This window comes from Elgaria multicarinata, chromosome 5 (assembly GCF_023053635.1).
Source record: "Elgaria multicarinata webbii isolate HBS135686 ecotype San Diego chromosome 5, rElgMul1.1.pri, whole genome shotgun sequence".
NCBI classification, from domain to species: Eukaryota; Metazoa; Chordata; class Lepidosauria; order Squamata; family Anguidae; genus Elgaria; species Elgaria multicarinata.
In genome coordinates, this window is record NC_086175.1 from 5,750,397 (window position 1) to 5,765,803 (window position 15,407).

The window sequence follows — 15,407 nt, forward strand, 5'->3', positions numbered from 1 at the left end:
ACTTGTTGCCAATGCTGCCTGGTTTTGATGAAGTGAAAATGCTGCATCTGACATTAAGATGAGGCTTGATCCATTTCCCTGTCTCTGCTTCTGGTTTTAATGTAAACATATGTTTTTACTGCCTCCATGCAGCTGCATCTTTATCAGTCCCAGATGTCTAGCAGGTTTGTGTAATCTACACACAACAGAATCCCTCGACATGTGTTTTTCATTGACGTTTTTACACAAAAAAAGAGTTATCATTGAATGGACTGCAACCATCAAATGTGGGAATTTCCACACCAGAACTAATTTTATTACCCTAAAAATCATGGGGTACAAACCAGGCCTATTAATTCAATGAGAGTGATGCTATTAACTCTAGTGGATGTGACTTGGGGCCTAAAGGACTTGCCTGGGCAATTAGGCTATAGATGTGTGATGCCAGCATCGTGGCACTGCCATCTCCACATAAGGTGTGCACAATGGTGTGCTGGGGTACCAACTGCTATCCTCCACCCTAAGCGTGCTTTAGGATTGGGTTGTAGCAGACAGGTAACTTCTTGTCCAGGAGTTGGTTAATCAACTGCTCCTATTTAAAGATATCAGCCCTCCCCTCTTACAGCCTTTCCTAGAGCACCGCAGTATTGTAATTGGTTTTTGAGGCAACATACAGTGATGTCTCAAATACAAGATTCTATCTTAGTATAAAAAGGGTTAGTGGTTAGGGTTAGTGCTTAGAGCAAGTAGGCAGTGGCGCCTGCTTCTCCTCCTTCTCACCAACACCCTTGTCTGGGCCAGAGAGAGAGAGAGAGAGGGGGGGGCAGGTTGCAGAGGTCAAGAGGAGGGGCTCTGGTCAGAGGGGCGCTGCTGAGGTGAGGACCCTTGGCAGGGCCCAACCATGCCTACTCTTGAAATTTGCCCTGCTTTCAGGTTAAAATGCTTAGTACCAGAGCTTTAGGCAACCTGCCTAGGAAAAGCTCCTGCCTTCTTCAGCCTAAGTTCAATACTTACGGATCACTTCAACTTTGTAGGTCGCATTGATTTCCCCAATTCGGTTGAAGACCCGGCAGGTGTATTTCCCACTGTCCTCAGGCTTCAGGTTCTTCAAATTCAGTGTCCATTTCTTCCTTTTGTTCTCCCCAATCTCTTGTGGGGTAAGAGGCTTGTTGTCTTTCAGCCAGCTAATGTCAGGCCGAGGATTCCCACTAGCTACGCATTTCAGGCGGATGGAACTCCCCACAGGTCGGGCAATCACTCTCCGTCTCATCTTGGCAGGTTGTGTAAACCTGGGTCGAGCTGCAAAGGCAAGCAAGACATCGAGAGGAAAACATGACTAAGAAGGTACGCATGAGCCTAGTCCACAAGGCGCACGTAAAGCTCTGCAGGAGGCGAGAGTCCTGGAATACCACGGGGCCATATTTCTGTCCCAGCTGCATTAAAGCATCAGACAGCCACTGCAATCTTTAATGCAAACATTTGGGAGGTGAACGTGACAGTTGCCAGTATCTTCCCAAACCTCAAAAGCGTACAGAACAATGGTATTAAATAAATAAATAATAAATAACATTTTAATATACAATGTTCCTATTTATTACAGCTTCCTCTCTTCAAAACATTATGGCTTTCGAAAGCCTTTTATTTTTCAGATCTTTTGCAGTTAATTTAGCTGCATGTTTGAACAAGGTCTTACATAAATACATACACTCAGATAAATCTGGCTTTTTGAATAAAAGGAGAATGAAAGACAATATATATTTTTAAGACCAAAAAAAACATGCTGGAACTGGTTAACAGAACCCATAAGCCCTAGTGATTTTTCTTTATACAGAAAGTGTTCAATAATTCTGAATAGTCTGATTTGTTCAAAACATTAACAGGATATAATATAGGCACATCTTTGTTAAAATGGATAAAAGAAAAAAATAATAATATGATTTTCAGTAGTTTTTGTTCAAGTTTATGGTTCTGATGTAGGAAGCTTCACGTTATCTGGAAAAAAGAAAACAAGGATTTCCATTGACAGCATTAGAGAACTGCTAGCTATTGCTATAAGGTCAAAACAACCCATTAAGAGATTTCTGGAGTCACCGAGGACTCCTAGCTATCTATAGACACCTGACCGTACCTACAATATAGAGTGCCTCTCCCAACATGAACCTACCCATACACTTTGGTCAATATCTAAGTTCCTCCTCCAGGTGCTTACTCCAAGCGAATCTTGGAAGCCAGTACCAAAAGAGAGGGCCTTCTCGGTGGTGGCCCTGCAATTATGGAATAATCTCTCCCCAGCCTGCCTGGCACCAACAGCACTATCTTTTCGGTGCCAGGTCAAGACTTTTCTCTTTTTGCAAGCATTTGGCAGCATGTGATGAGTTTTAATTTATCCTGAATTTGTTTATGGTTTGACTGATTGGTCAAACTTGTGTTTAGATATATGTTGTCTCTGTGTATATTAGGGGGTGTGCGCTCTGCACCAAAAATCCGAGGGTACGATGGTGCTCCCACCCATTTCACCCCATTAAAGCAAACTGTCAGGGGACGCAGCAGGTCTCTATTTTTATGAACTGGAGATGCACAACTGTGCATCGGCAAAGTAAAGGATAAAAGGTCCTGCACAGTTTCGGACGTGTGTGTGTGTGTGAGAGAGAGAGAGAGAGAGAAAGAGAGAGAGAGAGAGTATGGGGAGAGGAAATGGTTTGAGGGGGATTTTTTTAAAAAAAATCCTAAAAATTAATGAATGTTGCCAAGTTTCATCTCTTTATCTTTAAAAATGATGGAGATGTAAGCATTTTGTTAATTGCCATAGGCTAATGAAACAGCCGACTGTCAAACTTTTGACAGCTGAGCTGTCAAAATTTTAAAAATTCCTTAAAAATCAAAGGATGAAGGGATCTGATTCAAATGTGGCATAGCTAAATCCCTACTTAAGAGCTATCACAGTGCCGACTTCCATCTCTTTATCTTTAAAATAAGAGCTGTAAGCAATTTGGTCAATTGCCATCGACGATAATGAAGCAGTTATCCCAAAATAGCTAATCCGATGGAGCGGAGCAAGGTGAGCTGCTCCAAAACTGGAGTGGAGAACACTGTCAGCAGAGCTCCGCTCTGCACACCTCTAGTGTATATTGTCTGTTATGCGTTTTATGTTTTTAAATTTTGCATATTGTTTTTAATGTTTTTAATCTTTGTAAACCACCTAGAGAGTTTTGGCTATGAAGTGGTATAGAAATAAATGATAGATAGACAGTCCCCCAATTGGAGTCATCTATCTATGCTGCCCTGCTGGCAAGACCCAGACAGGGCAGGAGGAGGATGGAGGCAATTTTGCCTGCCGTTCTCTGGCATCGTAGAATTGCTCTGTAAGCTTTAACACAGGCATCCCCAACATTTTTTGGACCTGTGGGCTCAATTGGGAATTTGAGAAAGTGCTGTGGAAACCACCACAAAATGGCTCCCATGGAAGACGTGGCTAGTCAGATAATGGCTGCTGTGAGGGTCTGCTAGTGAAAAATGAGCTAAAGAGGTGAGGGGAAGAGCAACAGGCTAGAGGCTGGGAGTGAGGGGAAATAGCAAGGCAAAGGAGTAGAGGAGAGAGAAAGGGCAAGGCTAGAGGCTGGAGCAGAGAGAAACAGCAAGATATTAAATGTTAGCACTGCTTTTATTTAAAACACAGTCAGAAAGTGGTGGGCGGTGTCCTGTAAATTTATCAGAAATTAATCATTAATAACAGTCTTGTGTCTTATATGATACAATTAAATCTAAAATGGCAGGTCACTAGTTTGAGTCTTTTCAAATAAGGCAAATAAGGTATAAAGGCTGCAATCCTGAAGACACCCATCAGGCAGTAAAAGCCCCACTGAACAGTAAACTTGCTTGGATGGGGCTGCCCAAATGACATATTAAAGGGGGTGGGTGGGGCAAGAATATGAAGGAGTGTTGCTCAACTGTGAGCTATCCAAGCAGGATAGCTCACAGCTATCCTGCTTGGATAGCTGTGAGCACAATTCACAGTGGGCCTAGGTAGCCTTCAGCAGGCCCCTGCCTTGATTCTGCTCACATTTTATACCCCAGGGGGCAGCAGGCTACCTTAGGGAGCTCAGGGCAGGTTGCAGGGCACCAACAGCGCTGCCCCCGAACACCTTGCTGTCCCTTTGCATCTCATAGCATCTGGCCCCTGCAGCGGCATCTCATTCTGACTGATGGGAGGGTCAGCCCTGTTCCCCAACAAAGCATTTGTGATCTTCTTCAGTCAGACTTCCAGTCAGGCCATCAGACTGAGATAGCCCTAACCTAAAATCTACATCTTGAAATTAACACAGAAATACAGTCTCATTGGTCTTATTAGAACTTATTAGACTTCTCGTCATCTTCCTGCACAACAGAACATGTTGTCTTACTACAGTACTTGCAATATCTTACCTGTCTAAGTGAAAATGCAGGTGCTGATGATGGGGGATTATTTCTGTTGGAGTTGATCAGTGGAGTTATAACAGATAGATTGTAAGCTGTCATCAATATGCTAATGGCCCTTGTCATCAGATTCACGAATACCCGTCTCATCACAGTACCCCTGTCTGGCAGCTGTGATGGGCTGGACAGGAGTATTTGAAAGTGAATCCAGAAAAGATGGAACTGATGTTGGGGCCCTGGTTCTTAAGGAGAGTGAAAGGTGCAGCATTGACCTTTAGGGAGCCAAGGGCTTGTTTTGGACCTTGCATTGCTATTGTGTTCCCAGGAAGCAGTGGTAGCCAAGAATGCAGCCCATCGCCACCTTGTCAGGTGGTTGCCGCCCAGGGATGTAGCAACTATCATCCATGTAACCCCAGGTACCCATTGATGCACGAACGAATCTTGTGGCACCTTAAAGACTAACAAATTTATTATGGCATAAGTTTTAGAAGACTGCATGAAGCACTATCCTAACTTAGCAGACACACACACACACACACACACACACACACACACACACACACACACTTGTTGGGGATTGGGGGCTGGAATTTGAAGCAGTGAGGTCTGACGGAAATGAAATGCAAAATGTACAGACTCTGACAATTAGGTTAAAGTTTAGATGTATGTAAAATAAGCATAGTGACCATTCACAAAGCAGTGTTGATGATAGCACAACATCCTGGAATGTGTAAGCTTGCTTACTAACTTGTTTATGTATTTAACTTCTATACATCCCAATAGCCAAAGTTCTCTGGTTGGTTCACAGTTAATTAACACCTGCAGCAATACTAGTACCAGGTATTGACCCAGCTGGCTTCCTGTTAGCTACTGAGCCACATACAAGGTTCTGTTATTATCCTATAAAACTCTAAACAACTTGGGGCCAGAATACCTAGCAGACCGCCTTCCCTTATATAAACCCAGACACCAGTTATGATCTTCAGAGGAGGCCCTGCTGGCCATTCTGAAACAGATGGAATGTCACCATGAAGAACCTCGATGGTGGGCCTTCTCTGTAGCAGCACCCATGCTCCGGAAAACTCTCCCTCGTGCAGTTTGGGAGGCGGAAAATGTAACATCCTTTAAACGTCTCCTGAAAACATACCTTTTCACACAGGCTTTCCCTGGACTCTAACTGTTTTTATATTGCCTTTTTAAACTTCTAATGTAAATTTATTTGATACGTGTTGTATTTTACGGTTTTAATTGTGCACTGCCTAGACAGCCTTGGCTAATGGGCAGTATAAAAATATAATATGTGCATTCTGCATTTTTTAGGGATCAACAGAGCTTCCTCATCTACTCAGATGGTTCAGAGAATGACCTACTTTACTTTAATCTAATTATAAACTGCTCACTGTTAATGATTTAAAGGAGATGCAGCATGTGCCTTTCATAGTGCCCCCCATATCAGCTGTGTAAATGCATCCTCAAAAGTTTTTGACATGGCTCTCAAGGTAAGTTCATGGAGGGGAAGTTTCCCCATCAAGGAATCAGACAAGAATCCCTGAACCTGGAACTGAGCTTTACAGCATCCCAAAACTCCTCTTTATGTCCTTCTTCCTCTGAAACAAATAAATACTAGTGCTTTAAACTTTCTCTCATTTCTAATTTTTCTCTATCGTCTCTCCACTCTAGCCATCACGGTGCTCAGCGCCATGCCACTACATCTTGAGTTCCCCCCTGCATTCAAGTCTCCAATTCTGCTATTTTCATTCATTCAAGTCTTGGTCTGTGTTTAATAGTTAATATCCCCCTCCCCTAGTTTAAGTGCAAGGCCAACCTCCCTGTGGCACAAATAGTCTCTAGGTACCAGATCAATACTTACACATGGGGGTGTACGAAGCAGAACATCTGGAAGAGTCCCACCTAAGCCCTCCTCATTGTGCCTTAACAAAACAGTGCAGGAACAGTTATAATGATCTGAAGTCCATTAGTGTGGAGGCTATTAAAATGGAACATTCTGAAGTTCTTTAATTAGTAATATGTGCTGCTGCTGTGTGTGTGTATTATGTCCCTCTTTGAGAAAGTTGGGCTGAAAAGGTTGGAATGTGTAATTAAATCATTTTTTGAATTAATGAACAATCAAGACCATGTATGTCTGTGTCCATTCCCCACAGGAGGTCCTGGCAATCCCAGGGTGCAGTTGAGCAAATGCATTCTACCCATAGGCCTGGGGTGGTCTGGAGGCAGAGCTGTGCCCTTCTTCCAGCCTTTATCTTGACCCTTCAGGCCAAACAGTACACAGCTGTGTGTGGCTGCTGACTCTTCCCAACACACAACATGGAAACGGAAAAGGATACATGTAGCTCTCACTATGTAAGCAGGTTTTAAAGCGCAGACTTTTCCTCGTGCCTCACCCCCGTTCCCCTCCTGATCAGCCTCTCCAGCTATTCTCACACACTGACCTCATATCTGAGATGCATTCAGTGGGGGGATCCAGCTTAAGCATCTCCCCCATGTACACTGATTGAACCTCCAGGAACATATTTAGCCCCTTCTCCACCCCACCCCGACATTCTGGGTCTCGGCCACGTCAGGATATTTTATTTCAAACTCTTCTTATGCGGCACAGAAATGCTTTGCTCTCTGCAGAGAGGCTTTCATGTGTAACCTAATGAACGGGAGTGACTCCAGCATCCAACAGACTAGCAGACAGCTGGAGTGACAAGTGTGATATCCTATAGCTCATTCTGCAGGGACTGGTGTGTAAATGTGTAGGTATTCCCCAGATCATCTCCCAGAAAGAGGAGGCATCCCTTGCAGCAAAAACAATCACACTCCAAGAGGCATGGTTACCACCCAGCAGTGCTTCAATATACAGTACAAGACATGTGACTACCAGCATACGCATAGACAGTGCTCTCGGCCACTGTGGATTTGGAAAGTAAAAATTACCAAATCCCAAAAATCAGTTGACCAAAACAATACCCTCGGAGTAAATTGCTGACAGTGATCTTTCCAGTTACTCAATTAACTGGTCAAAGTCCAAATTGATGCTGATTGGAGATAGTTTATTTCATAGCGTGTTGGCTAATGGCTATTTTCGGTGGTGCCCTGATTTTATTACTTATCTGGGAATACTTATTCCAAGAGCTATATCTCAACTGATCAAAATAAACTTAAATAAGCTGATTAGTGACATTGCACGAGATATAGACAGATGGGCATCATTAAAGTTGAGTCTGTGGGGTAAAGTCAACACACTTAGGATGAACCTTATACCTTGAATTCTTTATGTTATGCAGGGGATTCATGTACTTATACCTGGCAAATATTTTCAACAACTTAAGGCTTTGTTTCGTAAATTTTTCTGGGGTTCTTCCCCAACTAGAATATCTTTGAAATGGGTGCAGGTTCCAATAAATGAGGGTGGGTTTGGTTTTCCAGACCTTGCTTTTTAACATCGGGCCTATCTATTGGCTTATACTAAGTTTTGACCTTCTCCTGTTCCCTCAGAACTGCCACCATGGTCAGTTCTGGAAGCCCTATGGTTAGAACCTCTTCCCAAGTGGATAGCACTTGGCTCTCGTTATTTAAAGGGGCACAGCAGTGCCTCTTTAGTTAAGGCCAGAGAGTAAAAAAGATAAGAAAAAAGCATTCTGCCATTATAAAGGGTTAATTGGGGGGTCATTCTAACATTCATAAAATTGATAATGTTTCACCAATCTTAATTCATAATGCAAGCATGCTCAGTAGCGTCTCGCTCCCCGTCCCTCCTGCCTCAGCTAGGTTGTAAAGTAGAAGGAAAATGGCTGCCTCCTAAAGCATAGACATGCCCTCTCAGAAGTAAGTTCCATTCAGTATAATGGTCTTACTCCCTGGTAAGTGTGTAGGGGATTGGAGCCTTTTAAAAACTGCCTGGAACCTTGGCAAGGGGGAGAGTTTCCTCTCCTTTCCAGCACAATAGAGCCCTTATGATAGCCAAAATACTTATATTATCACATTGGAAGGATAGATGTGCACCTCCAATAATGCAATGGACTGAGGACTTAATAACGCTATCAATATTTGAACGGGTGTTATATTGGCGCAACGTGGCAGTGGATAAATACATGGTTATTTAGTCTGTTTTTCTTGAAACCTATGTATAATTCTCTCCACCACCCCCTTTTTTATGATGAAAAACTTGATGAAAACCCCCAATATTCCTCTGCATGTAATGTTTTCTTTTTTCTTTCCTCACAACTCTTTTTTGTTCTGTTTTGTTATTATTCGCAATAAAAAAGGGAAAAACATTTTGAGTTAACTGCAAGGGATCACACCATTCACTTCCAGATATCAATTCGTTTCACTCCCAGTCTGTTAATCTCCCCTCCCCAATCTTGACCTCAACTGTGGGAGCGCTCCTTGATTCTACACTATCCCTGGATCTTCAGCTGGCATCGACGGCAAGGACTGTGTTTGCACAACTACACCTGGTGCACCAGCTGAGACCTTTCCTGAATCATAACTTACCCATGGCCATTCTGAAATATTCCTAGCTGAGTAAAAATGTGAACCTTGACTGCCAATGTCCAAATCTAACACTTTAGCCACTGTATACATTGTCAAACTAATGGAGAAGTTGTGCCACTGTCATCATTTTGTGATCCTTAATTTACTACCTAAGCATCAGGGAGGATGGGGCCAGGACATGCTGAGTCCTAGACTCAACCCAGTGTGCTCTTCATGAATCCATCTATGGGCCCTGCAGTTGCCCAAACTTGCTAAGTGGTCATACTGACCATGCCAGTGACTCGTCCCAAAAGCTCTGGAGTGCCTGCTAAACTGAAAGTACAGGAAATGCCACTGCTGAAACATCCCTAACTTGAACCTTTACAAATGGGTGCAGTGCCCAAATCGGTGTGTTCCAGTCAAAAGGAAGGGAAAGGAATGTGAACCAGCACACTGGCTCTCCAAAGCATCTGTTTTTAGTTATGCAAAAAGGTATGCCTCACCCTTCTAATGCACTTGTATTACTCAGAGCAGCTTACAGTAATAAAAACTACAAAATCCAAAATTAAAACAAAAATATAAATAAAACATATTTGGAGACAGGGAAAGGAGATGAAATGCATTCTTCAGATAAAGCACTATCTACCCGGCAAAAGTCTGCTGGAGGAAAACAGTATTGATGCAGCCACTGTGAAGGCCATTGTCTCTGGTTCCAACCAAGAGTGCCCCCATCATAGATGAGACATGGAGAAAGGACACAGTGCTTGCAATCCCGATTCTCCAGTTTTTATTTTGATAGTAAACACGGTTCATCCTGTCTACACTGTTCCATATATTAATATTCCCACAAAATAAAATAATCATCACACCCATTTACATCCCACAGAGACCTTTAGAAAGGGGGGAGGTACAAAAAAGTGATGAAAAAAGGATTTTGCTCCTACTACTGAATGAATGCAGGAGTTCGTTTACTTCTATCTCCGGAGTTCTGTTGCTCCATAACAATATTATACCAGATTTTCCTGCTCCAGGGAGGCCAACAACAGCCCAAGAGTTGCGTTTTTACCTCTCCCTGCTCATCATTTCTGTCCCAGGCGTTTAGCTTAAGCATTTAGTGCTCATGTCACTGAGACTCACAATCAGAAGGTAAAGCAATACTCCTGGGGTTTCCTTCCTTCCTTTCTCTCTCTCTCTTTCTCTGGCTTTGAAATAGGTTAAGTGATTACCATCCCCTCTCTATTCCCTCTGTGTGATACATTGAAACCAGATCTCCACTTAAACAGTTGTGAAATGTCCCCCTCAAAAGAAAAAGAAATGAGGGGGAAAGAAAAGAAAATATGCCAAGTTAACAAAAGAGGTGGGTGGGGGGAGAGAGAGAGGGAATAGAGGGCAAAGAAGTGGGGGGGGGGTTGCTCTTTCTTGTTTTGCAAATGCCTGCTTCCAAATCTGTATCATCTGTTGAAGCTTTGCTAGTTCAACCGAAAGAGTCCAGGGACTCTTGTACAAAGCGCCTCTGTGTGTCGTGTTCTTTGCTCAAGTGTTCCTTTACAGGTCTTCAGGAGTTTGCTTTGTAAACACAGACAGCACATTTATATAGTATAAGTTGTGTCATGCGCCAGGGCTTGAAGAAACCAGGGCAGCAGGGGGAGCAGACAGTGATTTCCCCGACAAAGTGGAAACTAACAGCAGAAGGTGTAAAAGTATTCAGAATTGTCATGGGGCCTCCTGTCACATCCCTCTCAAAGGAAGAGACAATACACAGGGGATGCGAAGCTGGCTACTTTGTAAAAATCAGTCCCAATCATCTCATGATTTTCCAAGGAACTGGAATTTGTTCTGCCCCTCGATGCCACCCAGTTCTGCAGCAGTGGTGCACTTTTACAGGGTCTCAGGCTGGGGACCTTGATGGAATGCAGGCAGTTCCATTTAGTGAATAAAGTGGGGCCCTGCAAAAAACAAAAATAAAAAAATTGTGGTGTGGAGTGCTCCTATTCATTGTTCCAGCCACGCCATTCCATCCCCTTCCTAGGTCTGCCTATCTCGGTATTAACCTGCTCAGTTACTAAAAGCATCATCACGCGGGGAAATTGTGTTTCCTTACTATTGCTTCTCCTCCCCTGCTTTTGTCCCTCAATACTTCTTTCTGTCTGGAGTGGAAAGAGGAACCATCACGTGGAACCACAAACACCACGTGGCCCATTCAGGGCCCATTTTCATCGTGCCGCTTTTCCTGCACGCAGCAGGAGATAGCAGCACATTTACGGCTGCCTTTAGTGTTTTATCTTGTGATTTTTGTAAAACCATCTTGGTTGGCTTCAGAATGGCAGTACAGAAATACCACAAATAAATAAAAAGAAAGCAAGAAAGCTCCCTGTTGACAGTCTCAGAGGCAGGCAGCAATTTTAAACTTTTCCAATCAGGGATTGCTTCTACACACACAGAGAGAGAGAGAGAGAGAGAGAGAGAGAGAGAGAGAGTAAAAAACCCTTCTGGGATTACTTCTCAGCAGGTCTCATGGGAGGAGAGTTAAACGCAAAGTTCACAGGATCCAAGGCAGGAGTGTTAGGCAGAAACACTGCCTCATTCTTGCAGTAGAGGCCTCGCGGCACAGGATTCAAGCTGCTGTGTACAATTACATAACAACGTGTCAGACTGATAAGGAGCCAAAAATCATAGGTAAAGAAAACACTTTGGAAAGTGGAAGTGCTAAGGATAACTAGGATTCATATAAGCCATAGTGGGCAGGCGGTGTATAAGTCAAGCACCCAAGTAGAAGCCATCTCCCTTGATGATTGAGTGGAAATATACGGTCTGTGGCAATATCAGAAAAAATAACTTATGACTTGCTTCAAATTCAAGGAAAATTAGAATCAACATCGTTCGATGCTACATGGGGGAGATTCGCTCAATATGCATCACAACCGGATGTACAACGATGTGTGCCTGCTTCAGCTCTGAGTATATGGACACTGTAACAACAAATGAAGGATTGCAGCACACACACACACATATATTCCTTTTAATTTTAATTTTCCTTTTTTCTTTTAATTTTTATTTCTATTTTGATTAAGCTTCCTTCCCCTAGTAATTATATCAATCAACCTTGTTTTCCCTTTTCTTTGTATATTATACATATCTATATAATTGTTGGTTTGATATTAAGTGTTAGGGGATTGTACTCATGTTCTTTTCTGTAATACTTTAAATACATAAAAAATGATTGAGTGAAAACAGGATTCACAGATTGCTACCAGACTGGCTTAACTAGTTAATACGGACTGAAAAAAATGTACTGTGGTACGTTAAAGTTTAGTTTTGTGGAAAGCCAAAATATTTGAGCTATAAAAAACTGCAGTGTATTAAACACGGCATGCCACATGCATTAGATCCCTGCATGCAGGTAACATACAGGCAACATATCAGACAAGGGAAAGAAAACATAGAAATGTAAGTTATGACTGTTTTTCTCATTTAGAGTAGCACTTTTAAACTTTAATTCTGGAATAGCCAACCAGTCTTTGCTGCTTACTTCTACCATAACTGGACATCATAAAATCCATTGTGTTTGTTTAAGTCACATGCTTCTAATGGAACACAGACAGCAAACATTAGTGAGCAATGGGCATTGCAAGACAGTGAACTATGCTCTCTTTCAGAAAGGTTCTCCTGGGACAAGCCACTGCACACTCAGGTTGGTTGTTTCAGAGTATGAGTGGAATACCTGGTATTCTAGAGGAACTCCATTTTGCAAGACTGTTTCTCAACCTTAAACAGCAGGTACTGAAAACATGCCTGTTCAATCTACTCCTCAATTTAAGTGAATGGCCTGCATGTGTGTTTACCTCATCATTGCATTATGTCCTTCTCGCGTCTTTATTAATCTTATTCCTGCTATCCTCCCTTCCTTGCTTCATATTATTAATCTTTATCTGTCCTCTGGTTCATTTCCTTCTGCTTTTAAACATGCTACAGTCTCTCCCATTCTCAAGAAACCTACTCTTGATAGGCTATCTCTGTCTAACTACCGACCTGTCTCTTTGTTGCCGTTTGTTTCAAAGATCCTGGAGCAGGCGGTCTACTCTCGCTGTCTTGACTTTCTTTCTAGTAACTCTGCTTTGGATCCTTTTCAATCTGGATTCCGTCCTCTGCATTCCACCGAAACAGCCCTTACTAAGATCACCAATGATCTCCTTACTGCCAAGTCTAAAGGCCATTATTCCGTTCTTATTCTCCTTGATCTAACTGCAGCCTTTGACACGGTTGATCATGATCTTCTCTTAGATTCCCTTCATGACCTTGGATTTTGTGGCTCTGTCTATAACTGGTTTGCCTCCTATCTAGCGGGTCGTTCTTTCAGCGTGTTGGCTAATGGCAGCTGGTCTTCCTCCTTTCCCCTTTCAGTAGGGGTTCCGCAAGGCTCGGTGCTTGGCCCGTTGTTGTTTTCCTTATACATGTTGCCCTTGGGCAAGCTTATTCAATCTCATGGCCTCCAATATCATCTGTACGCCGATGATACACAACTATATCTGTCATCTCCGGAACTTTCTCCTGATGTTCACGATCGTATCTCGGCATGTCTTTCAGATATCTCAGCTTGGCTGCTTCATCGTCATTTGAAACTTAATATGGCAAAGCCTGAATTGCTTGTTTTTCCTCCTAAACCTTCTCCTCATCTCTCATTCTCTCTTACTGTCAATGATGTTACGCTTACTCCGGTCAAGGAAGCTCATAGCCTTGGCTTTATATTTGACTCCTCGCTCTCCTTTATTCCTCATATTGAAGCAGTAGCTAAATCTTGTCATTTTTTCCTGTATAATATTGCCAGGATTCGATCATTTTTGTCTGTCTCTTCTGCCAAGACGCTTGTTCATGCACTGGTTATTTCATGGTTGGACTACTGCAACCTTCTTCTCTCTGGCCTTCCTTCTTCTCACATCAGTCCGTTGGTTTCTGTTCACCACTCTGCCGCAAAGATCATCTTCTTGGCTCGCCGCTCTGACCATGTTACTCCGATTCTGAAATCTCTTCATTGGCTTCCAATTCACTTCAGAATCCAATATAAACTTCTCCTGTTAACCTTCAAAGCTTTTCACGGTCTAGCTCCTTCCTATCTCTCCTCTCTCATCTCACACTATTGCCCCGCTCGTGCTCTTCGCTCCTCTGATGCCATGTTTCTCGCCTGCCCAAGGGCCTCTACTTCCCTTGCTCGGCTTCGTCCATTTTCTTCTGCTGCCCCTTACGCCTGGAACGCTCTTCCAGAACGTTTGAGAACTACAAGTTCAATCGCAGCTTTTAAAGCTCAACTAAAAACTTTTCTTTTTCCTAAAGCTTTTAAAACTTGATGTTGTGCGGACTTTATACTGTTAGTTTTACTCTACCCTGTGCCTGCTTACTCTACCCTGTGCCTGTTTGCATTCTCTTCCCCTCCTTATTGTTTTACTATGATTTTATTAGATTGTAAGCCTATGCGGCAGGGTCTTGCTATTTACTGTTTTACTCTGTACAGCACCATGTACATTGATGGTGCTATATAAATAAATAATAATAATAATAATAATATGTCACGGCTTTGTAACGTCAAGGTCTTTTGAACAGGCATTTTTTGCATATATGAAGGTAAAGGTTAAAATTCTACAAGAATACAGACAGTTTGGCACAGAAAGGTGAAACTAGCACAAGGATGCAAATCGTTTGGCTTGAAGAGTTTGAAAGAATGCAAAAAATACATGATGCAAGTCTGAATTTTAGGCGGATTCATTGAAAACATGGCAGATATAGGAATAGCCACCTGAAAAGTCAGAAGAATATTCAGTAGTGTTTAAGCTTAGTTCTATTTTAAAAAAATCCAATGGAAGTTCATTGGTATCAGTTTGTATTTGGTCAACAGCAATACAATCCTACCAGTGGAAGTCCCAGTTAACTAGAGCATGTGCTTTGTCTTTTTATCATCTAACCGTGGCATAACTGACAATTTTTTTATGCACGATGACCAAACATCCGGATTGGCCTGGACATGACAGGAAATCCCGCCCCCAAGCGGCATCCGGGGGGAGATTTCAAATTCCCCCCAAATGCCCGGGAAAATTGGGGCCCTGGCCCAGCCCTGTGTCCCCCAGGGACGCTCTCCCCTTCTGCTCTATGGTGGCGCAAGCGTGCCAGCACAGAGCAGAAGGGTGGCGGCGCTGGGGAGAAGGAGCTGGGAAGCCCGTCTCTTCCCTCCACACCCGGTAACCCTTTGTTCTCCTTCAATCAACCCCCATCTGAGATTAAGGCAGCAAGGGCTTCCAGGTTAAAGAGGGTGTGGTGGTGGTGGATTCCAAGGAGTGGGGCTCTCACACTCTCTCTCTCACACGCGCGTGCACACACACACAGGGGCTCTCTCTCCCTCGCTCTCTTTCAACGAGGTGCAGCAGGGATGTTCAGATCTCCATCCAGCACCCGAAGGGTTAAAGGCATACAGCAGGAGAGTAACGCGCGCACACACACTCACTCACTCACTCTCTCACACACACACATTCACCATACGTTGGGGGTGT

The 15,407-nt window shown here is 43.1% G+C and overlaps 1 protein-coding gene across 2 annotated transcripts in view; it reads right to left on the reverse strand.

Moving 5' to 3' along the window:
• FGFRL1 (fibroblast growth factor receptor like 1) overlaps positions 1 to 15,407 on the reverse strand; it is a 265,004-nt gene that overhangs the window by 10,147 nt on the left and 239,450 nt on the right. For both annotated transcript variants that reach the window (XM_063125943.1, XM_063125942.1), the window contains exon 5: positions 994 to 1,278. In XM_063125943.1, coding sequence (XP_062982013.1) covers positions 994 to 1,278 — 285 coding nt within the window. The remainder of the gene's footprint in view (positions 1 to 993; positions 1,279 to 15,407) is intronic.